Source organism: Glycine soja, chromosome 13 (assembly GCF_004193775.1).
Source record: "Glycine soja cultivar W05 chromosome 13, ASM419377v2, whole genome shotgun sequence".
NCBI lineage: Eukaryota > Viridiplantae > Streptophyta > Magnoliopsida > Fabales > Fabaceae > Glycine > Glycine soja.
This window is the reverse complement of record NC_041014.1, coordinates 31309845-31333929: the sequence shown is the minus strand read 5'-3', so window position 1 is coordinate 31333929 and position 24085 is coordinate 31309845. Positions and strand designations below refer to the sequence as shown.

Sequence of the window (24085 nt, the reverse complement as noted above, 5' to 3'; positions counted from 1 at the left end):
AGTAAATAATACAAGATTATTGAAATAAATTAAAAACTTTATTAAAATAAACTACTATTATTATAGGCTCGAAATAAATTTTCCGTTAGCTCTTACAAATATAACATGTTAACATAAGTGATATTGATTTGTATTTCATAATCAGTTGGCTTTGATGATTTCCAATTAAGTCACTTTTATAGAATTGTAATAAAATATATGAACTTAAAAAAGTGTTGATAATCCAATGCAAAATGAAGAAATTGTTGTAGGAATGGAGTGGCAATGTTAGAAGGCATGTTTGGGGGAGTTGTGTTGTGTCGGCATTTTTTGGACGGGCCATGTGTATAGAATGTGTGGCCCACTGAAATTAGAGGAGAGGTGTTAATGCAAAATTGCAAATGCATGCCATTGCCACCGGGGTTGTTGAATTGAATGAGTATAGGATTATATTAGATTTGTCCTCCAATTCCAATCTCAAATTCTCAATTTTATCTTCTGCTATACTAGAAATCTGGAGCAGTAGAGACGTAGAGTATAAACAATTCTCAAAGGAAACCCTAGAATAGAAAAGAAGGATGAAGAAAAAGAAGCAGGTGCCGGAGTGGATGAACAGTGCTCTGTGGTCCACCCCCTCCGACCATGGCCGCTTTGACCCACCCTCTCCTCCTCCTCCTCCCCCTGTTTCTGTTAAAGAAGATTCCCGGACAATCCCAACCAATCAGAATTCCTCTCCTCCTCCTTTTTCTTCTTCATCCGTTTCTTCTCCTACTGCTTCCGCCGATGACATCTCCCGGCAGGCCCAGGCCCAGGCTCAGGCTCAGGTTCAGTTGTTGGCCGAGGTTAGCTTCCTCACTCACTCATTCACTTGTCTTGAATTGCTAGTTTATGTGGTTGTTGTTGTTCGTTATAGTTATCTAGGAAGGTGATAGATATGCGCGAGTTGAGGAGAGTCGCTTCTCAAGGAATACCCGATGCTGCTTTGCGTCCCACCCTCTGGAAGGTACCTTTGCAGATTAATTATCCTTTCCTTTCTTTCCAATTAAACACAAACAATATAATTTCACTTTTGCAGCTTCTGCTTGGATATCTTCCTCCCGATCGTGCCCTTTGGTTCTCTGAATTAACCAAAAAGAGGTCCCAGTACAAAAATTTCAAAGACGACCTCCTCATGAATCCTGTAACTTACTTACTCCATACTTACTTACATACTTACTTATTGATTCCCCAACCACACACATTTGAATGTTTCTGTGCCTAGTCAGTCAGAAATCACGAGGAGGATGTACAACTCCAACTCCAACTCCGCTGCTCATGATATCGATGATGCAAAATCTGATACTCAGACTGGGCTCTTGCTTTCTAGATCACAAATCACTCATCAGGACCACCCTTTGAGTCTTGGCAAGACCAGCATATGGAATCAGTTCTTCCAGGTTCTACTTCTATCTCTATGCTATGCTATCACCTACTTGCAAACACATTTCTGCCACTCTTTCTTTCATTGTTTTAGGACACAGAGATCATAGAGCAGATTGACCGAGATGTCAAGCGTACTCATCCAGATATAGACTTCTTCTCTGGTGATTCTCATTTTGCAAAATCTAATCAGGTTCTTCCTCTATTTTTTAATTTTATTTTCAAATTCATACCAACTCAATCCTTTTTCTTGCCATTTTGACTTTCAACTTTTCCGGATTTTTCAGGAGGCTTTAAAGACCATATTAATTATTTTTGCAAAGTTGAACTCAGGTATAAGATATGTTCAAGGGATGAATGAAGTATTGGCTCCTCTCTTCTATGTGTTAAAAAATGACCCTGACGAGGAAAATGCAGTAAGTACATCCTTGCATGCTCTCTCCTACCCATCGTTCTCTTTCAGTTTCAAAATGCTTGCTGAGGGCCATATGTTGATACAATGTTTCCATCTACATAAAAGAAAATGGAAAAAATGTGAAACATGGTTATGTTGATAAGGTTTTTTTCTTCCAAAAAGTTGTTCAGATAGCAGTAATTAAGTAATGTGTGTAGTTTCATTTTACTCGTGTTATATGATTTTAAATTTTTTAGGCTGTTGCCACTTACTAAATGCAGGCCTTTGCTGAAGCAGACACATTCTTTTGTTTTGTTGAGCTATTGAGTGGGTTCCAAGATAATTTTTGTCAACAACTTGATAATAGTATTTGTGGAATCCGTTCCACTATTACAAGATTGTCCCAGCTTTTAAAAGAACATGATGAAGAACTGTGGCGTCATCTTGAGGTCACTACTGAGGTAAGATGCAATTTTAAGTACGTGATCTGTCTAAAAATAAAAATATTTTCTACAATTTTGAGAATGGAAAAAGGATTGTGAGGGAGAACTTTTCCTTAGAACAATCGTGATTAACTCTCTTCGTTTTGCAAATGAATTCAAGGAATGAGTAATAAAGACAATGTCCTCTCACCTCTTCTCTGTTTAATTAAATTTGTTTTAAAAAGAATTTCATCACTCCAATATTATATTATAATAGTAAAACTAAATAATAAATGATCTAGAAAGTGTGTTTCTTAACTGCTTCACTGTCAGTAATGTGTTATTCTCTATGTTACACTTTTCCCCCCTGTTTTATGTTCTTCTACGAGTTAAGTGGCACTTTTGGTCTTTACTTAGCAAGTATGTCTTGAGTGTCAATTGCCAGATGATTTGACGTGTTTGATTTGATTATTGAGCAGTTGATCAGAAAAATCTTACATTTCTGGTTCTAATTCCATGTCAGGTTAATCCCCAATTCTATGCATTTAGGTGGATTACTCTCCTCTTGACACAGGAATTTAATTTTGCTGACATCCTTCATATTTGGGACGTCATTTTAAGTGATCCAGAGGGTCCACAGGTACAGTTTTATTCCTATTTATCTTGTACTATATTGGACTACCCTTAGCTTTTCCCTCAAAAAAAAAATTAATGGACTGACATTTAACCTTATCTTCCACCACCACTTAAGGAAAGAAATGAGATGGATTTGAAACTGTGGAGTTACTTTTAGATAGCTAATAAAAAAGGAAAGGAATTGGCCTCTCTTTAAATGGGAGGTTGTACTTTACTCGTTGTACATTAATAATGTTGAAGTGGATAACCAATGATAAAAAGAATACAAGAGGAAAAAAACTCAGAAAGCTGAAGGAAAATAAAACAAAAACCCCATAAGAAGCCACAAAAACACATTTGACTGATGAAACAGTGAAAGGAAGCACCACAATTACCCCAAAACCCTCCTAGGAAACTCCATCCACCAAAGACTGCCAACAAAAAGGGATAACAAAGGTTTTGTTTTGTTTGGTTGTCAGTTTTAAGTTTTGGAATTTTTAAAACCTAAAACTAGTTTTCAGTTTTTTATTAGTTTTAGTTTCAATTTGTTGTGGTTTTCAGTTTTCAAATTTTAAACTTCAACCACGTGAATCGCTGCACTTATTAATCCACACTCTCCCTCAAAACAAAAGCTTTTTCTATTTCATCATTCCTCAACTAGTCAGTTACTCCTCATGTTTTGCTTAATACAGTAATAAGACTTATGACTTTTTATTGATGATTATGAGTATGTCATGAAATTTGAGTATTTTTGTAGCTTTATATATGTAATTATGTACTTAATATTATTATATATATGCATACAAAAATTATTAAATTTGCCAGCCATCCTTCTTTCCGCCATTTTGGCTATAGCGTTTTGGGGCTGGCCACTACCTTCCGCTATCCGGGATTTGACAAACTATGCTTCCTCAAGCCACTGGGTATTGCATGCAATTACAGTGGTGGGTGGGAATGTCCGCAGCAAGCTGCAGCTGGCCTTCAAGTGCTTCTGCATGTTGTGTGTCTTTATGCCAAGAAATGCATATCATCATGCCTCAAATCCAGCTGAGTTCCTTTTGATTCTGCATGTCCTGTGTATTCATGACAGCAACAGTGTGTTTTGATACCTATCATGCATCATCCATTTTATATACTGGACCCTGCGTCCCATGATGATAGCCATCTTATGGCCAGCATCATAACACACATATGCTTTCGTTGAGTTTTGGTAGCCTATGCCAAATGGCTTTGATAGGCCTTTGCCAGCTATTATGCCCAGTGGAAGGACCTGAGATTCTTGCTGCTGCCCCCAAGATACGGTGTTGGAAAAGGTGTGAATTTGTTCTTATTAAAAACTGAAAATCAAAACTCTTTTTTTGTTTTAAAAACTAAGTTTGAAGTGTTTCAAAATTAAGTTAAAAATTAAACTAGCCATTTTATATCAATATGTTTGGTTAAAATATTCATTTGGTCCTTATAATTATCTTTATTTTAAGTTTTAGTCCCTAAAGGAGAAAACTGTTAAGTTTGAGTCCCTACACATGTATACAAGTAGTTTTGTTCCCTGTTGAGAATACTAGAGAAAACTTTTTGACTAGAAAAAACTGCCACTAAACTTTCTGAAGATGATAAACCGACACAAAAAATTGTATGGTAACTTGAACTTCACTGTTTTTTTGCATAGGGACTAAAAATGAGAACAACTAAAGGGACTAAGTGAATAGTTTTACCAATATGTTTTGCAAATTTATATTGGCAAACCAAACTGAATTACTAATTAAAAACCTATAAGACATCATTAATAATAGTTCTCTCCTTACTATACTTCTTAACATGCTCTATTTGCCCCCCTCTTGCAAGTTTAACCTGCATAACTGCATTTTATAGGATCCTATTGTAAAGGAAAGATGATTAGAACAAAATCAAAGTTTCTCCCTTTTGTGTTGTGCTGGAGTGTTAGAGTTTGTTACAACTAACAAGTCATGTGCTTTCCTTGACTGTAACCTTGCAGCAATAAATTCCTTTTCGTTGTCAAATTGTGCATAGAACTGATAATGGTTTATCAGGAGGTCATAGACAATAGGATTATGTGTTTATTTTCTTTTCCTAAAAAATATTTAGTAATTCTTCCACTCAGTGGAAAATAGAAAAAGCACGAAAATTAACTCATGCAATACTGTGTAGGAGACACTTCTCAGAATATGCTGCGCAATGCTAATTCTGGTTCGTAGGCGCCTTCTAGCGGGTGATTTCACTTCTAACCTCAAGTTGCTGCAAAGTTATCCATCTACAAACATTAGTCATTTGCTCCATGTAGCAAATAAGTTACGTGTACAGTCAGTCTAATGGTTTTCACCGTTGATTATTTTGCATTATGTTTTTCTCTCTAACATAGTGTTTAATTTTATAATTGTAAATTACTCTGTAATTGTAAATGTAGGTTAAGAGCAGCATCGGGTATTTTTGAATGCTCTGGTTTTGTCATTTTTTTTTAATGGTAAGCCCACATTACTATGATCTTGGAGGAATTCGCCTCTATTCACATTCAGTTATTCACCTACGTGCACCCTCCAAAGAACAATAGATTGTTGAAGCTTTAAGACGTGTCATTTGCCCTTGTTGGCTGTTGATTATATGCTTGGTTTTCGATGTTTATGGCTGCATCCCACTCGCTCGATTACTCTCTTCTCTCATTTTTCATTCTAAGGCTGTTAGAGCAAAATCAAAGGAATGAAATTGAAAATGTGGGAAATTGAGAGAAAAAGTTTAGTTTTCATGAGCAAGCAAAGTTTGTCCCAGCACAAATATAGAAGTTCTAAACATTAACTCCTAATACGTATTTAAAAGAAGGAAAATAATTGAAGATGTCGTTTTATTATATTCTTTCGAAATTAAGTTCCATTGGATAACTTCCTCACAGGATGTGCCGTTTCGGAAAGTATGGTACTGCGAAACTACGCTTGTCAAAAGCATGAAACAAATTTTGAGCTTCATTTTTTTTTTTTTTTTTTATCAATGGGAAAAGAAAAAAGACAAAGCGGACAGAAAAGAGAAAAATCAGCTACCCCTAGGAAAGAGGGTTCCTAGAGCATCATCTTTGAAAGCATGATAGAGGTCTGGTGGGCATGAAACCCAAGACTTGAGCGCATCAATAGACGACGCACACTTCTTCGCCAGTCAGTCAGCAATCCGGTTTTGGAGCTTCATTAACAGTACGTATTTGGTCTCAATAAAATTGAAATATAACCACCGGTTGGCAAGGTAGGTTTGGGTTAACTAGGCTTAGCTTCAAGTCAAATAATTGTATATTTTAATTTGTCAAGGGACTAAAAACATACTAAAACTTTTAAGTAAATGTTAATTAGTGTCCTAGCCTCTAAGAGTACTAGTTAAAGAACTAAAAGAAGAAAAATTTATTAGAAAGCATAAAGTTGTTCATAATTTTTTTCTCAGTAAGTATCCTAAAAATATTGGTTAGCATGACCTTAAATTTTACATAATCCAAAAATTAACATTTTTTATTTGATTTTTTTGCCAACGTTGATCATTCTCTACCATATTCTTCTCCTTATCACTCTAACTGACATAGAATCTAAGAATTTTTTTTCCACATCAAATGACCTAATGAGGAGGCAAATTCTTACCATAGAGAATAAAAATTCAAGGTTGACATCATTTGCACCAATTGGAGAAAAAAATGACGGCATTTGTTCGATCAAAATATAAATGTAACTAAGAGATCTCATTGTTCTAGTAGTTGTTGAAGTCATCGTCTGGGTCAAGGTACAAGAGGTGCTTGGCAACGATTACAAAGTGGATCTCATTACCAAGGTGTTGGGACTCCTTCCAAAAGTTGATGGGAAAAAAAAGAAAATTTTCAAATTAAAAATATTCATTTTTAATCCTGTAAAACTTTTTAGTATATTTTTAGTCCTTGTAAAATCTGTTTGACTTGAAGTTAAGCTTAATTAATTCAAAGTTAGCTTCAAGCCAAACAATGATATCACGCAAACTCATCCGGTCTCACTTATCCTATTCATGGCACACTAATCAAATTCATTATTAATATTCTAGTTGTGTAAGTTTAATTATTAAAGTCTTGTGCAGTATCCGACCTTAGCTCAGTTGGTAGAGCGGAGGACTGTAGTTGGTTTGTGTCTGCAGCCAATCCTTAGGTCGCTGGTTCGAATCCGGCAGGTCGGATTTTTTTATTTTTTAATGAAATGATTTTTTTTAATTCTTTTTTAATAAAATGATTTTTGTATTATTTTTAATGAAATTTCTACACCATATTATCAGTTTAAGTACCACATGGTGCACTACATACATATAAATTATGGGGACTTTAATTCGTAATCATCAATTAAATAGTATTTAATACTTCCCCGAAGTCCGAAGATATGCACCACGTGATGAGTATAAAGTTGATTAAATTAATTACATATGAAAAATTCTAAATCCTCCTATTATCTTTTATGATAAGTAACCAATGTGTTTTATATTTTTAAGACGTTAAATATATTATTTTTATTCAATACTTATTTTAAAAATATAATAAAAAAATTTGTAGGAGAATATAACATTACTCTTCATCTTATAAAAAAATAACATTACTCATTACACATATACGTGTAAGTTTACTTAGCGGTCAAAGTTTAAAAACTATGTATATTTGTACGATTATTTTTTTGAGATACTATATATTTGTACGATGTTGCTCAGATTCTTTTGTTTTTGTGAGAATCACATTTTTTTTTAATTAGAATTAGAATTCTCTGATAATTAATTAGAATTCTAGCTTGGAGACACACGAGACAAGAAAATACTAATAGCATTTTGCTATAAAATGCTATAAGGAAATTGCTCAAATCAAGGAATTACATGATTGAAAGGGTAAGACTAAGAAATAATGGAGCCATCCTAGCTCTCTCATGAGCAATCCCATTAACTTGATGAAACAATAACTTATGTTGTATTTAGTTTAAAGAATAGAAATAAAAAGGATAGAAAATACTTATAGCATTTTATTATAAAATGCTATAAAGAAATTGCTCAAATCAAGATGATTGAACGCGTAAAGATTAAGAAATAATGGAATAGTCCTAGCTGGCTCATGAGCAATCCCATTAACTTGGTGAAACAATGACTTATGTTGTATTTAGTTTAAAGGATATAAATAAAAAGGATAAAAATAAAAGATAATTTTTTTAATGAAAGTAAAATGTAAAAGGTATACGTCGGACATTAAATAGACATAAAATTGATATATATACTCGCACATATGTAAATTAACAAAATAAGGAAAGAGAATTACATAAAGAAAAGAAAAGTGGAGCTAATTAACCCTTGACCTTTTACATCTATAGAAGAAAGAAATTGCTGATGATTAATCATTATACTTTACCTAATTAATTTGGGTAAAAATCTAAACTCTAAGGGAGCATTTGTTTCACGATATAAATTTATATTTTTGGTAACCATATTTCTGAAAATATTATGTTTATAAATGTTATTCCCATAGAAATGTTTGATTGATATATAGTAATTGCAGTATAATTTAAGATTTATTTATTAAAAAAATGAAATATAGTTGAACTTAGTGTGAATATATAGTTATTGTGAAAAACAACTTTCATTCTCATGGAAATACCATATATCCATCAACCCTCCTCATGTGACTAAATTTTGCTTGAAATATGAAGATATATAAGATTCATGCGAATATAACTTATCCTGGAATAAACTATCATAACCTTCAAACAAACATGAGTATATATATTTTTACCCTCGTATCTTAAGGAATATCAGAACATAATAAGAAAATAAGTAGAAATTTAGGACTTGAGGATTTTATATAAATATAAAATAATGGGATCACTTAACTGTAATAATAAGAAACATAATGGATTAAATTTGAATAAAAAATATTGAGTAACTAAAACCATACATGGTCATAATGGAGAGAAACAATTTATTTAAGATAACTTACAAACGATTCACTTGTGTTTCTGCCTCATTCAAATAACCTGTTACTATTTTTTATTTGTTTCTCTGTCCTCCTCTAAATTAAAAAATGGCAAATGATTAAAAAAAATTAGTACGTAGTTAAAAAAAAGAAGATTATATTTTAAACACAATCGAGGTGACCTTTGTCAAAGAGATAGACCAGAAAACACAGGAAATGAATGGGGGATTTTAATCCGTGAATAGGTATCTAATTGTTTGTTATAACCATTATAGGAGACATATCCACTCTCATTGTCTAATTATAATAAAATGGTTGAAATTAAGGAGATTATACAACTGTGCGCAGGTGTAAATATAGAATTGTATGGTTTGAAGTTATAATATGCATGTTCTGTTAAACAGGTATAATGAAATAAGCAACAACCTTGAACCATGCATGGAATACTAATTACTTAATTATGAGATTGCAATTGCTACTATTTCCTACACAGCAGCCAAACTTTACAAAATTAAGTATCAGTTGCACCGAAGCAAAAAGCAGCGAGCTAGCAAGCCCGTACGTGTCGTGACAAATATATATTCAATTACACTCTCTCATTGGCTCAATTAATTAAGTGCCATTATTGAGTACTACTCCTCTCATATAGATTGATCAAAATGAATTTGAATCCAAATGGAACTATGTTCCTTTCAATTACGACAGTGGATGAGGCGACGCACAGGTACATGGTATGCCTGCATGCTACGCCACCCCATATTGTTTCAGATGGGTTATGGGGAAGTGGTGCAACAAATAGGAAACCAGTGAAATCTTTTCTCCCATTGTTTGAGTTACAGGTCCTTGTAATATTTGTCATATCCCAAATCTGTCGTCTCCTCCTCAAGCCCTAGAGACTCCCTATATTTATTTCACATTCTACAAGCTTGTTTTATGTTGGAACCATTGGCCACATACACGAGGCTCTTGTTCCCGCACGGTACTCACGACACCATTACAACAATATCATCAATTGGTTTTGTCCTCTTCATTTTTATAAACGATGTACAGATGGATTTTGGGTTGATAACTAGGATGGGAAAGAGGGCATGGACCATTGCCATATCGGGATTGCTATTACCCATATTTTGTGCCTTTTCAATGATTTGGTTGTTGCATTGGTCTCCCACACCGTAATTTCATTTGCGGTCATTTCTTCCCTCCTTAGTGAACTTCAAATCCAAAACTCCGAACTTGGGAAATTGGCATTATCTTCAGCATTGATCAGTGACATATTGTGCACAATCGCTACCGCCATCGGCACTGCAGTTATGATTACTGAGAATTCTAATGTCAAAGATGTTATAAGAAACGTCTTGGCTTTGATATGTTTGGCTATCTTTAATCCATTAGTGTGTCGCCCAACAATGTTATGGATCATCAAACATACCCCAGAAGGGAGAGCTGTGAAGGATGGTTATGTTTACCTTATCATCGTTATGCTCTTTATTTTAGGTTGGCTTTCCGTTAAACTAAATCAGGAATTCGTGCTCGGAGCTTTCATTTTTGGGATTTTCTGTTCCAGAAGGACCTCCACTGGGATCTGCATTGGTTAAGAAGCTTAATTTCCTTGGTACCACCTTCCTTTTGCCAATCTTCGTCACTATCAGTGTCTTGAAAGCAGATTTTTTCACTTCCTATTCATCCACATCGGTTATGACTATCACTTCCGTCGTAATCTTCACCCACTTGGTTAAAATCATAGCATGCCTGCCTTGTACCTTCCCTCTACTGCAACATGCAACCGCGTGATGCTGTCTCTCTTGCCCTCATTTTGAACTGCAAAGGCGTTGTGGAAGTTGGCCTCTACTGCTTCTTATACGACACCAACGTAATCGATGGGCTAGCTAGCATTTGGAGTAATGATTTTGAGCATAATGGTGGTAGCATGCATTGTGCAATGGTCTGTCAAGTTCTTGTATGATCCTTCAAGAAAATTCGCTGGATACCAAAAGAGGAACATAATGAATTTAAAACCGTGGTCTGAGCTGAGGATATTGATGTGCATTCATAAACCAAGTCACATATCGTCAATGTATGTGCTTGACCTGTGTTGTCCAACAACAGAAAGTCCAATCATTGTGGATGTATTGCATCTAATAGAGCTAGTTGAACGCGCCCTACCCATTTTCATTCCTCATCGCATTCAAAGGCAAGCATCAGGATTGCAGCACAAGTCATACTCTGATGAGCATGACAACCCAGATGCTGTATCTGCATACCCTTGCACAGCAATAGCTCCACCCAACCTCATGTATGAAGATGTATGCAACCATGCCTTTGACAAAGTTGCATCCATCATAATTCTTCCATTTCACCAAAGATGGTCCAGTGACGGGGAAGTTCAGTTTGATGACAAGAACATAAGGACACTGAATATATAATAGGGTCCTAGAATTATCTCCATGCTCGGTTGGAATACTTGTGACTCGTGCCTCCCACCAAACTAGATATTCAAGCACTCGATTAGCACTAATTTATTTGAGCGAACATGATGATGAAGAGGCATTGTGTATAGCTAGGAGAGCAATTAGGAACCCGGGGATGAACATTGTTATTTACAACCTTGTTTTTAAAGCAGAAGATGATGAGTGGGGGCAAGAGGTGGATGATGATGAGCTAGAAGATGTGAAGCATGCACGTGAACATAATATAAGGTATCAACAAATCATAGAAACAGAAGGATCCCAGACAGCTGCTTTTCTTAGTGACATAGTGAAAGAGCATGACTTCTTTATAGTTGGGAGGCGCCATGGGAATGGGATTGAGTCTCCTCAAACTGATGGACTTACAGACTGGAGTGAATTCCCAGAATTAGGTGCCATCGGTGATTTTCTTGCTTCACCAGATTTGGAGAGTCGTGCTTCAATTTTGGTCGTGCAACAACAACTCTCACCATAGGCACATTCTGGCTGGTTATTTTAGTTCTTTAGTCAAAACAACAACACAAATGCATTTTTTTTACGAGAAATTATATTCCATGTCATTCTTAAAATTTTAAAAGTTTTGGTATTAATTGCTACTTAGAAATTTTCTCTCTCATTTTCGTAGTATATGCAAACTCATTCAATTATTTAATCTAAGAAATATATCAAATTTGTCTTCATACCATATCAATTCTCTCTCTCTCTCTCTATATATTACATATAATTTTAGGTTAGCTAAAGATCCATACACTCTCTTTTGGGCTGTGTTGGCCCAATGTTTTCTATTTCCTTTTGTCATATTATATTACGGAAAAGTAAATAATGTCCTTAATAAAGAAGAACATTATAAATATTTCACAACTCTCACCCTTTATTTAACCATGCATAATTAACAACTTTTCCTATAACTGCGAGACAAATAAAAAACGAAGAAAGACAAATATAAGATGAAAAAATGAGGTTTAAAAAGTGAGATTGAAAATAAGAATAAAAATAAGGGAATAAAGTACTTAACTCCCTAAACTTGACCACTTTTGCACGTATAAATTTAATCTAATTAATTCTTAATTTTTTCTATTTTCAAAGAGATATCATTAACTTTAATTTTACTCCAATTGATCCTTAAAATTTACTATTTTTTAAAAAGAAATATATCCCTTTCATAAATAGTCACTTATATCTAATTTTGGGTTAAATTACTACAAAAATCATTTATTTTAGGGATGTAAGTGGGTCACACAATCTAAAAACTCTTCCAATTCAATTCAATCTAATTAGATTCTTGTGGGTGAATTGATTTTATTTTAATAAATCCAATTAAAATTTGATTTGGGTAATAGATTTGGAGTTTTGAACCCAACCAAAATCCAACCCAACCCATATACATTAAACAAACATATAACAAAATATTAATTATATATTAAATAGTAAATTATTAATATAGACAATCCTAAAATAAACACCCGTACCTAATTTTATATTTTATCATTATGAATGAGGTATTTATTATTGGTTTATGATTTATGTTTTTTGGTTTATCATATGAGTACAATGTTTTATAAATAGTATTGTAAGTATATATTTTTTATTTATCTTTTTGTGTTTATCATATAGATAATACAAAGTTTTATGAATACTTATTTGTAAAAATATCCCTTATAATGTTTTTGAGTTTGAAGATTTTTAAAAAATATTTAAGATTTAAAGAGGTAGTAAGTTTTGAATGATCCAATCGGATGATCAACCCAACTCAATTCAATTAAGTTTGGATTGAGTTGGATTGTGTTGCAAAAAAAAAAAAAAATCAATCTAATGCAATTAAGTTTAATTGGATTGAGATGAATACTATACAAAACTCAACACAACTCATACCACTTACACCCCTAATTTATTTACTTTAAATCCTACTCATTTATTATTTTTATTTTTATAAATAATTTTTCCAAACCTGAAAATATATTATAAAACTTAAGAAATAAAAAAATTGTTTTATGATTTTTAATTATTTTATTTTTTTGTAAGTTATTGTTTTTATTATATTTTAATATATGAAGAAATGAATTGTAACAAAAGAAGAAAAATAATAAAGAATTATTAATATTTGAGATAAATAATTTAACTCTAACATCAGAAAATTAAAAGAACTATTTATAAATTTTTTTTAAGAATGCAATTAAAATTTAAGGTGTGCATTTATAAAAATGATAAATTTTAAGGATCAATTAAAACAAAAATAAAATTTATAGTATCTATTTATAAAGGGATAAAAGTTAAAGATCACTTAGGATTAAATTAAAGTTTAAGACGTCTATTTAAAAAAAAGTTTGAAGAGATTTATTTTCCTAAAAAGAATACAACTCCATCATATCATTTCCAATATCTTATTCACTTTCATATTATATTATATATATAATATAAATAAAAAATATTAAAAATATAATTAAATCATGTTGACATTAACATGGATCATAAGGATGGGAAGGATTGCATGCAATGCAATAGTCCATTTACCTGGTAACACACGAAAATCATGCTTCTTTGTATTTATGTATTTTATTTTCTTAAAAATAAAACAAGACATGTTTGAATATAAACAAATCTCGAAATAATTATGGTTAAGTCTTTTAATAAATATTTTTTCATTATACTTTTAATACCTTAAAAAATAAAGTGAGAAAATTAATTTTGACGCATAAAATTGGGATTTGGGGGGAAACATAAATATTTGAAATTTGGTGTCGTTCAAGTGTGGGAAGAGAGAGAGAGAGAGAAAGATGGTAGAATCTGGCGAGCTCCGCAGGTATGGCATTGCATTAATTCGTTTTCTGATTCTCTCTTTCTCACGCCGTTCCCGTTGATTGTTGTTGTGTGTTTCAGTCGAATTGCAGAGATTCAGAAGCTTTGCAATGCTAATGACGACGAATTGGACAATGACTCTGCTCTTCTTCATTTTAAGGTTAGGTTAGATTAAGATTAGGTTATTTACTGCTATTTCTCTTCTCACTCTCTCAATTCGATACAGACCGCACTGCAGCAGATTGATTCCGACTTCTCTTCTATGGAAATTCAAGGTTACTCCCTTTTCTTTTTCTCTTTTCAATTCTCTTCTTGTGTTGTGTCGAAATTGAATCTTAACTTTTGGTGCTCCTCTACTCTACACTACAGATGCTTACCTACACCATTTGAAAGAGGAGCTTAACAACCTCCACCTTGAAACCGCCCAAGTAACAAATCAGATTCACCTTCTTTCCAAAACTCACAACGATGGTCTGTCTCTGTCTCTTTCTCACTCACCACCGATCATTCAGCTATTTACTTGTTTTTCTCCTTTCTGCAGATTGTATTCTCTTGGAGGCCAAACTTGGAGAAATCGATTGTTCTTTAGATTATAATGTCACATCTAAGGTTGCTACTTGCTTCTCTTGTAAAATAAACGCTTCTTTCTCTTCTAGTTATCAATTAGCTTTTAATAATTACAGTATCAGAAGAACACAGCTGAAGGCATTGATTCCCCTATGCTGGCAGATGATTGTCTAAATTTGACCGTTGCAAATCTAGACAAGAATTTAGAGGTGTTGTTCACAACCCATGCTACTTGCTATTTATTTTCTTCTTGGGAAGTTGGGCATTCAATTGAATTAGTTTCAAAGACTAATTATTCTTTTTCTGGTTTGTTTATAGCCAGCTAATCATTTCGGTGGTTCTTTAGGATAGTTTGTTTATAAAGATTGAAGAGTATACTTTTTCCTTCTTATGTTGCAGCAATTCGAACTTGATAATAAGATTGATGAAATGAAGTCGGTTCTAAACTCTCTCCAGAATCTTCAGTTTACAGTCAAATGGTATGTTAAGCTACTTTCACTTACACTTCAAATATTTATCTGTACTTCTGTTTTACGGCATACTCATCTTGTTCCCTTGTTCAGGTTTGAAGTTGTAGAGCAGATTGAGGATGCATTCACGGGGCTAAAAGTGCTTGCATTCGATGAGAATTGCATTCGTTTGTCATTGAAGACTTATATGCCAACATTTGAGGGTATTTCCTACCTACCGAGAATTGAAGCTACCGTTGATGCAGCTGAACTCAATTATGAGTTATTAATTGAAGTTTTTGAGGGGACTATGAGGTTAAAGAATGTTCAGGTATCAAAATAGATCATTATCTTAATTTGACTTGCTTATGAGGAATCTATTTATAATTTTCTATTCATTAGTACTGCTTCATATTTGAATGTGATCCTGACATAACACAGCAACACATTTGCTTTTTTCTTTCCTCATCTCCTTTAACTTAAGTTTGTATTGTTGGACTACGGTTTCTTTATGCCTTAAGAACAGCATATAAAAACCTTTGTTAATTTAATTTAGCAGTTTTACAATCCCTGTTATCTTTAGATGATTTATTATGTTTTTGGTATTATTATTTAGGTTTTTCCAAATGATATATATGTGAACGACATTGTTGATACTGCAAAATTAGTCAGGTTTGTCATGTCCTCATTTTTTTTCTTAACCATGGGTCCCAGATTCCTTCTGGCCACTACTCATGCCTTGACATTCATTTACCATGCAGCAAGTCCTCGTTGCAGTGGTTTATACAGAAAGTTCAAGATAGAATTATACTAAGCACACTTAGGCATCTTGTAGTAAAGGATGCTAATAAATCAAGGTGAGACTGTTTGGTTTTGATGTTCTTAAATTTGGATTATCATTTAGTGTTCTTTATAAATTTTTATGTCTCAATTCAGATATTCGCTTGAATACTTGGACAAAGATAAGACTATTGTGGCTCATATGGCTGGAGGAATTGATGCGTACATAAAGTTGTCACATGGTTGGCCTATATTTGGTTCTCCATTGAAGCTGATATGTATAAAGGGATCAGATGATTTGAAGAGAACTTCTTTAAGTTTTCATTGCAAAGTTGAGGTGAGAGAATTTCAATCTGTATTAGCTATAACCTATAAATTTTCTGTCATCATTCTTCCTTGTGGTTTATCGATATGTACAAGCGTTCTCAATGAGGTATCAGGGTTTTAAGCCCAAAATGCTCATACTTAATTGTTTGCTGAACCTATTGAAATTCCAGAGTAGCTTAGTCCTACATGTATTCTTCATTTCTTTTGACAATAACTACAAAATTAATTCACTGGCGTAGCCAATGTTAGTCTAAATGCTGTAATTTTTCTCCTAAAGTGTCCATATAATAAGACAGCTACCAACTAAGAAATAACATAAAAGGCCATTGGGCCTATTATCTAACACCATTGAGGCATTGATGTTTCACTTATTAATAAAAGAAGACCCCAAATGGGTGACTGTCTCCTCAAGGTCGGTCCTACGGCAAGTGAGGCCTTTAATGATGTGCAGAACATTTGGGGATAACTGCAATTTCATGAGGTCCTGTTCCAATATTAGAGTCCAAATTTTTGTAAGTCAACAATGTTTCAAAAATATGATAAGACAGCTAGCAACTAGAATCAGTTTGCTCCCAGGAGTTTACAAAATGGTACTTGAATCCTTAAATCAGTCATCAGTGTCAACCTCGCAGTCTGTACTTCGGACCTAACAATTTGGAACATTAGACTCCTAGCTCTTTAATTAAATTCTTGTATTTAAGTTGTATTTTTAGTATTACATTCTGAAAATTATATGGTAAATGAATTCTGATTTAATGTTGATGTTAGGGTCTTTCACATACATGCACCTACCTGAGATAGATTTTTGATAGGCCATTGTTTGGTAGTGTCTTTTTAAAATTTTCCAACGATGCACTTAATCCCTTGCGTCATTTGAATTACAGCGGTTTGGCACCCAAGATATTTTCTCCTCATCCCATGTCTTTATTTTGCTTTGAAGTGTTATTCTGATCATGACCTGATTTGACAGTATATATGATTGGAAAATTTCCATGCTGACTTTCTTCTTTTGGGCTATTGATTTTTCAGAAATTGGCCAATTCTTTAGATACCCATATTCGGCAGAATATATCAAGCTTCGTCGATGCAGTTGAAAAAGTACTTATGGAACAATTGCAGCTTGATCTTCGGGTCGGTGATAATTCAGGTTAAGGATATTATCATATTTAAGATGCTAATTGTAGATATACCTCTAGAACCTTAATTTGTGGTTGAAATATTGCTTCATGTGCTGAAAGTCGTTTTCTACTGGATGGAACAAATGTTATTAATGTCTTGTAAAGATGATTTTCTGCAATTTAGACATGAAAGTCATGTCAAATAGGCATATGTGACGATTGAATGGTCTGAAACAGCTAATTTATTAGATATTGTACTTTGTTGCAACAAATCGTATTTGACGACGAAGTTTACGCTAAAGAAGAATCTCTATAAATGAGAAAAGAATAAAAAACTATAAAGTAAAATTCTCTGTGAATTCTTGATCTCACAAATATAGTCTCTGAAGGATTTGAATCCTAACGTTTTTTGCTTCCATTCTTACAAAATCAAATGCATGCTCAGAAATTATTGATGACAGAGGGAGGACACTTGTTTGTAAACCATCCATAATAAATGGTTTTTATGCATGTGCTAAAAATAGCAATGGTAATTCAAGACATACGTAAAAGAATTCGTCTACATCGTAATAAGCCAGGAGAAGTTCATGTCTTTAAAGTGACAAAATGTGGCAGCCCTTTGTTTTAGTAAAATTGATTTTGAAAAATTTGACTTGTTTGGGTAAGATTTTTAAAACTGACTTGAAAATGTTTCTAGGTATAACGCCTACAATTTTACCTAACAAAAGAGTAGAAAAAAACCGCTCTTTCATGTAGAATTGATTGTCTCCCTCCCTCAATGTGATTTGATGTCCTCAACTGTTGTTTAGTTTATCAACTAAAAGAAAACTAAAAAAAAAATAGTGACATATAAAAAGTTGATATGAAACTTACTAGGAATTACTTTTTTTTCAACCAATTTCTGAATGACATCAATTAGAGTACCCACAGGCTAGGTCATAATTATTAATGAAATTTAAGCAAAGCTAAGTTAAATAAATGGAATGGGATAGCCAGCAAGTAATCCAGCTAAATGAATTTGTCACTAGCAAAACAAAGTAATTTCTTTTTTACTGAAAAAAGTAAGTTTTCAACTACTTAAAAAGAAAATATAGAACAAAAGAAACTTCATTGACTTAACAAAAAGAAGGTTTTTAACTTAAGAACAATAAATAAATAAAAGGAAGTTCACGTGTTTGCTAACACACAATATGAATTTAGAGAAGTTAATATAAGAGAATTTTTATAAATTAATTTATCTATTAGTTAATCTTAATTTATGATTAAATTAATTATATTTTTTTATTTTATTATCTCGGAAGTGTTTGTGAATAAATTTATCTAAAGATATTTTTATTTAAAAATGTGTTTATTTTTCTAGTTTTTAGATGGTAATTTTGTTCTTCTAATAGTCTCTTCAAGTAATCATATTTTAATTAAATATAAAAACAAAATATTATTACTCATTGAAAGTGAATCTATATGATACATGATGAGCATAAGCATATACGGGTGATTAAACTAAGCTAAAGTGCAACGTGTCTGGTGGCTCTCATTTTTTCTGGCTTTAACCCTAGTCAAGTGCGTGTATCGCTTTTAATCATTGACTTTTCACCATGCATATCAAACTAGTGGCATGGCCAGCGGAGCAATGATAATAATTATAAATCAGTCAGTACGTATTAATTTTAATCTCCATACTTTTTTTTATCCCTTTAAAATTTAAAATAATTATCTAACAAATTTTAATTTTGATCCTTATGGCCCGTTCGCCCTCGCATAGATGTGCAATAGCACTTTTTATGGAGTGTAACGCATATTTTATTGTGGCAAAGGCAAATGCAAAGAGAGCCAACTAGTGCTGATATTAGTTGATCTTTAGGATGTGATTTGTGAATGACATTTTGTTTTTTTACGGAAAGTAATGAAGATGTTAATCTTTTCATAAATAATGAAATCAAGAAATATAAATACAGTATATGTGAGATAATGACGCGGATTAACCAATATTTTAAATTAATAGTTCTAATAACCATGTGTGGTCAAGTTGGCAACTGACCATGTAAGTCTGTGAATTTCACCTGTGGCATACAATAACGACTACATAATAAATGGTTGATAATCAGGCAAATAAAAAAAAAAAAAAAAGAGCAACGTTTGCTTCATTTATTGGGTCTCTTCTATTAACTACAGTACAAAATGGGGATGACATATCATCCGTCGATTTACATGATATGCAACTGTGATTTGTGCAGGGGCATGGGGGAGTACGCAGTTATTGGGCAAAACCACATATATATAGGCATGTTTCCTTTAATCTTCCATATTTTCATCGCATATCTTTGATTTTTTTATAAAAAAAATGTGTGAAATTACATGCTTGTTAAGAAGCAAAATAATGCTTGTGGAGAGAAGCTATATAGATTCAAATTTGGTTGCTTAGAGGTGTCTTAGTATTACTATTGTTATCTTCAGGACTTGAATGAACGGAGGCGTCGGAGGGTTTATTTCCCATATCCTTAGTTCTGTGAAGGAGGAAGGTCCCAGATAATATTGTCACAAAACCACACAACTCAGTAGCAATCTGCGTTGAATCCTGCTTCGCCCATTCCTGCATATACATGCATCCACCATCAAGTCATTATTAACTATTTCATGATTGAAGGTAGTAAATAACAAGCCGTATAGTCACCTTAAACGTGATAATGCTGGCCACGATTGTAAATGATGTGAACATCACGTAGTAAACTGGTGACACCACAGCAGTGCTAAAGGCGTCCAAAGCCTGCAAACACGTTTTCCAAATCAACTGTTCATCCTTAAGAATAACGTGTTTAATTTGTAGGCTCACAGGGCGCACAGTAGATTCAGTACTAAATCGTTCTAGTGTCTTATATATGTAGTTTGTAAACTTTCCAAATGGTACCTAGCTACTAGATCACGAAATGCATATATATGCAGTTAGCTCATCATAGGAAAACTAAAAAAATTAATGACACGGTAAAAACTTTTAGGACAAATAATAACACCTAAATCTCCTAAGGATTAATGGTAGTCTATTCATATAACATTATGAGAATTAAGGTGTCTGTTGACGAGATGCTACATGCATGATATTATATATATATCCCCATTATGAGAAATATTTGACTTTTTCACACTAGTGCTCCGATCATTATAGTAAAAATTGAAACGAAACAATTACTCTGTGGTGATGACAGCCCGTAGTTGAAAGATTAATTTAATTTTGAACATTTATAATGGCACAGATTAAAGCATACCTTGTTCAAGTAGTTAATCTGCAAAAGGCAACATCCTATCACAACCACTGTAAATATCCAGGTCTCAAAGTAAACAAATTGATTCGTCCCTTCAAATGTAAGCTTCAAAGCGATTCCCACTGCTTTGACACCCATAACCTATATATGCAAAATTAAATTAAACTAGGTAGGATATCAGCATTAATTAAGTTTATGATATACTCGTGCGTGCGTACGTATAATTAAGCATTGAACATTAGATTAATACCGTAATGGAGCCGGTGGGAGAACATATTCCGAGATACACCATCATATGAGTCTGCCCATGGCTTCGCACAAAACGGAAATGAAGGACGCAAACTAATATCACTATAGCGCAAATGTAGACAATAAAACCTGTTCGATTTCGATCATAGGAAAATTTAAAAGAAATCAATTAAGCTTAGGCTCATTAATTAATTAATAACCAGATATGAATGTCATGCATGCAACTAATGAAGGCTTATTACCTGGTCCTGTAGCAAGTTCCCACACTTCCTTGACAGAATGAATGTCTTTCTCTTTCGGTGCATGCAAAACAATAGACGTAGATCCCACCACACACAGAGCACACCCAAGCACGCCAAAAATGTGCAATTTCTCTTTTAATATGAAGTGAGCCAACACTGAACTGCATCATAAATATATATATATATATATATATATATATATATATCATCCACCCTGTAACTGTTTCCTCTTTCTTAACTTAATTGCATGCACATATGTTTGTGTTGTGAACGAACAAGGCTATACATACATATGTGTATATATATGTGTGTGTTGCTTACCTGAAAATGATGCTCAAAGCTCCCAAAGGAGTTACAAGGATTGCAGGAGCGAACGCATAAGCTGCAAAATTGGCTATTTCCCCAGCGATCACTACAAAATGCATGATGTGATTTTAGGTAATATATGTCTTGAAGAAGTTTTCTCAATATCAGTGGAAATAGAGACAAGGATCCGGACGTTTACGTCACAAAATTCTATGAGCTGTATGTGTGAATTATTCTGCACTATGAAAATTAAGGCCTAGAGAAAACAGAAAGATATATATATATATATATAGCATACGTTGATTGATGCAGAAACCACTACCTTAATATATAAATTAGAATTAGAAAATTGAAAATCACTCACTTGAAATCATTCCAGCCCACCACCACGGCTCATACAGATACGAATGCCCTCCCGTGGCTGATCAAATCAATGAAAAATTGTTATATATGTTAAAATAAAAAAAAAAAGTTTAATACGTGAATAACCCAGATGATATATATGAGAGGTGTTGAACCTGCTCTGTTGCCGTGGTCGGCAGCTTTTTTAAGACCCATTTTTTTAATTATAAAGCTAGAACCGATGAAAACAGTGGAAGAGATGGCCAATATAAGCCCAACTACGTTGTCGTGTGTTTTCCCCATGATATATATATTTGTTGTGTTGCATCAAGCTTGCAGGGCCAAGATGTCTGATCCAAAATGCCTTGACCTTAATCAATTTGATGCATGCATAAAGATTAGAAAGAAATCAATTAAATGGCCAAGAGATAATTAAAACAAAGAGAAGGGAATGATTACCACCTTTTCGTTGGCAGCCTGCAGCAAACAAGTATTGTAGCTAATAAAACCCCATAAATGAAGTATTGATGATGATGATGATGATAATGCGATGTAGATTTAGATTGTTGGGGCGTTCTCTCCAAAGAGAGAGGGATCTGAGACGCGACGCCACAGGTAACGGTAAATTCGTTACCTATGCGTCCCAGAAACAAATGCCATACACAACCAGCTATTTATATAACTCCAGTCTCCACCCTCATCACGTGACTTTGATTTTTATTTTAGCAAATTACAAAAACTCCACTTAAAACAAATTTTATCAACTTTTATTTGATTACTGGTCTATCGGCCAACTACTTCAAATTCAAAATATAACATTAATTAACATGTGAATATTTGTTTTATTTACCTGGTCTACGTACCAGCCGCATTGTGTGGTTGTGTATTAAATTTGTCTTAACTTCATAAGAATTACAAAAAATAATTAATTTTGTATATAGCATTAAATTATCTTTTACATAAATGAAAAATAGAAGATTGACCTGATGATAAAAGGTAAAAAAAAAGGGAGGAATTAATATGTCAAAAGTTTAAATTTTTTACTAATAAAAATTAATAAATTAACCATTAATATTTATTAATAAAAATTAAAAAAATATATATATGTAGCATATTCTTTTTTTTAATATTTCTATTGACTTTGGTAGGTACATTATTTTTAGGAGGGTGGTATGGGTTTTAAAGAGTTCATTACTGAGGAGGGTAGTTAATGGTTACTAAATATTTACATGCATAGTGCATTTTAAATATCTTGTAACCATTGGAGGAATATTCTATTGCAAGGCTGTTTTGGCTACTTTTTTTGTATGCGGCTAGGGTATCCTAGGGTATCTTTATACCCACATTAATATAGTTTTAGTTTGCTGAAAAAAATATTTTTGTTGACTTTAATTCTTTTAATTTCTTTCATAAAAAATCTTTTAATTAATTTATCATCATTGATATATTTCTTGTTTCAATAATTATTATAAGCATGCAAGAGGTAAAATAAAATTTCAAAAATTCTATACATACAAAGAGTGTAGACATTAATTTTTTTTACTTGTTATTAATTTATTGAATTCAAATTACTCATAAATTATTATGATAAAAAATCATAATTAGATTTATCAAAATTGACATAGTCTAATAGACTAGCATGATGGCCCATCAAGTCAAGTTAGACTCTAAAAACGATAGTCTAAAAAAATTTAGATCAATTTGACTCGACTTTAACCTATAAATTCCCAACTCAAACGCTATCAAACTTAGCTATAATTTAATAAGATGAAGTCATTTATTAAATATTTTCATTTTAATTAAATAAATTTATATAATAACAAAATAATTTTTTAGAAACTTGTCCAACACACTCTAAACAATGTTATAGAAAAATTTATTTTACCATGGCAATTATCTCCACCTAATTAATTCTCTCTATTCCATTGGTTCATGTGTCTATTGCATACATAAATCATTTAACACATTCCTTAAACACTTAGAGCGCGAATAAATCTAACAACATTTTCATGCCTAGAAATAAGCACCTAGAAATCTAATAATAAATCTAAGATAAAGTTATCTTAAATTTATTCTTACAAAACTTACTTATAAAATAAAAATCAATCGAAACCTTACAATCTTAAAAAAAATGAAAATTATAATAACTACATTAGCTATATATCTAGAAAGCATATTATGTACCATGCAAGACCCTTTTTCCTTCCCCCCAAAAAAACCCTTTTCATTTACTTATTTCTAAAGAATCATAGGTTGAAAAACTTGTTTTTCATATTTGGCATGCATTTAAAAAAAAAACTCTTAAAGAAAGAAGATTTCCTAAATATATTTTTTAATCAGATTCCCATGGAAACTTTTATAAGAGGTGAGAATTTTATTTTTCCAAGTTTATTTTTCTTGTACTACAATAA

The 24085-nt window shown here is 32.8% G+C and overlaps 3 protein-coding genes and 1 non-coding gene across 8 annotated transcripts; 3 read left to right on the top strand and 1 right to left on the bottom strand.

Annotated features, from left to right (window-relative positions):
• The first annotated feature begins 279 nt into the window (after nucleotides 1-279).
• LOC114382434 (TBC1 domain family member 13-like) lies at nucleotides 280-5464 on the top strand. 4 transcript variants are annotated; one of them, XR_003660250.1, is made up of 10 exons: nucleotides 280-821; nucleotides 893-982; nucleotides 1055-1159; nucleotides 1245-1415; nucleotides 1493-1591; nucleotides 1686-1814; nucleotides 2074-2253; nucleotides 2738-2854; nucleotides 3746-4142; nucleotides 4996-5131. XR_003660250.1 is itself a non-coding variant. In XM_028341852.1 (9 exons), exons 1-9 carry the CDS (start codon nucleotides 558-560, stop codon nucleotides 3724-3726), a joined length of 1197 nt encoding a protein of 398 aa, XP_028197653.1. In that variant the 5' UTR covers nucleotides 282-557; the 3' UTR covers nucleotides 3727-3809. The 4 variants fall into 4 exon arrangements, 3 of the variants coding, with proteins under 3 accessions (XP_028197653.1, XP_028197654.1, XP_028197652.1); XM_028341852.1 differs by lacking the exon at nucleotides 4996-5131 and having other exon boundaries at nucleotides 282-821; nucleotides 3685-3809; XM_028341853.1 differs by lacking the exon at nucleotides 4996-5131 and having other exon boundaries at nucleotides 283-821; nucleotides 3655-3782.
• A 1457-nt stretch (nucleotides 5465-6921) lies between these two features.
• Nucleotides 6922-7014, top strand: TRNAY-GUA. The gene is made up of 2 exons: nucleotides 6922-6958; nucleotides 6979-7014. It is a non-coding gene; the product is annotated as a tRNA-Tyr (tRNA).
• A 6946-nt stretch (nucleotides 7015-13960) lies between these two features.
• On the top strand, nucleotides 13961-17550 carry LOC114381443. Of its 2 annotated transcripts, none has more exons than XM_028340697.1 (12): nucleotides 13961-14041; nucleotides 14119-14197; nucleotides 14264-14312; nucleotides 14407-14508; nucleotides 14579-14646; nucleotides 14727-14813; nucleotides 15004-15083; nucleotides 15168-15384; nucleotides 15670-15725; nucleotides 15815-15910; nucleotides 15990-16170; nucleotides 17190-17550. In XM_028340697.1, exons 1-12 carry the CDS (start codon nucleotides 14016-14018, stop codon nucleotides 17310-17312), a joined length of 1164 nt encoding a protein of 387 aa, XP_028196498.1. In that variant the 5' UTR covers nucleotides 13961-14015; the 3' UTR covers nucleotides 17313-17550. The 2 variants fall into 2 exon arrangements, with proteins under 2 accessions (XP_028196498.1, XP_028196496.1); XM_028340695.1 differs by having other exon boundaries at nucleotides 14721-14813.
• Nucleotides 17551-19395: 1845 nt separating this feature from the next.
• On the bottom strand, nucleotides 19396-22321 carry LOC114380829 (probable magnesium transporter NIPA1). The gene is made up of 9 exons (XM_028339896.1): nucleotides 22137-22321; nucleotides 21851-22044; nucleotides 21697-21753; nucleotides 21348-21438; nucleotides 21027-21187; nucleotides 20786-20913; nucleotides 20539-20676; nucleotides 19950-20042; nucleotides 19396-19868 (listed from the first exon to the last, which is right to left on the bottom strand). The coding sequence occupies exons 2-9, from the start codon at nucleotides 21975-21977 to the stop codon at nucleotides 19683-19685; spliced, it is 981 nt and encodes a 326-aa protein (XP_028195697.1). The 5' UTR covers nucleotides 21978-22044; nucleotides 22137-22321; the 3' UTR covers nucleotides 19396-19682.
• Between the last annotated feature and the right edge of the window lie 1764 nt (nucleotides 22322-24085).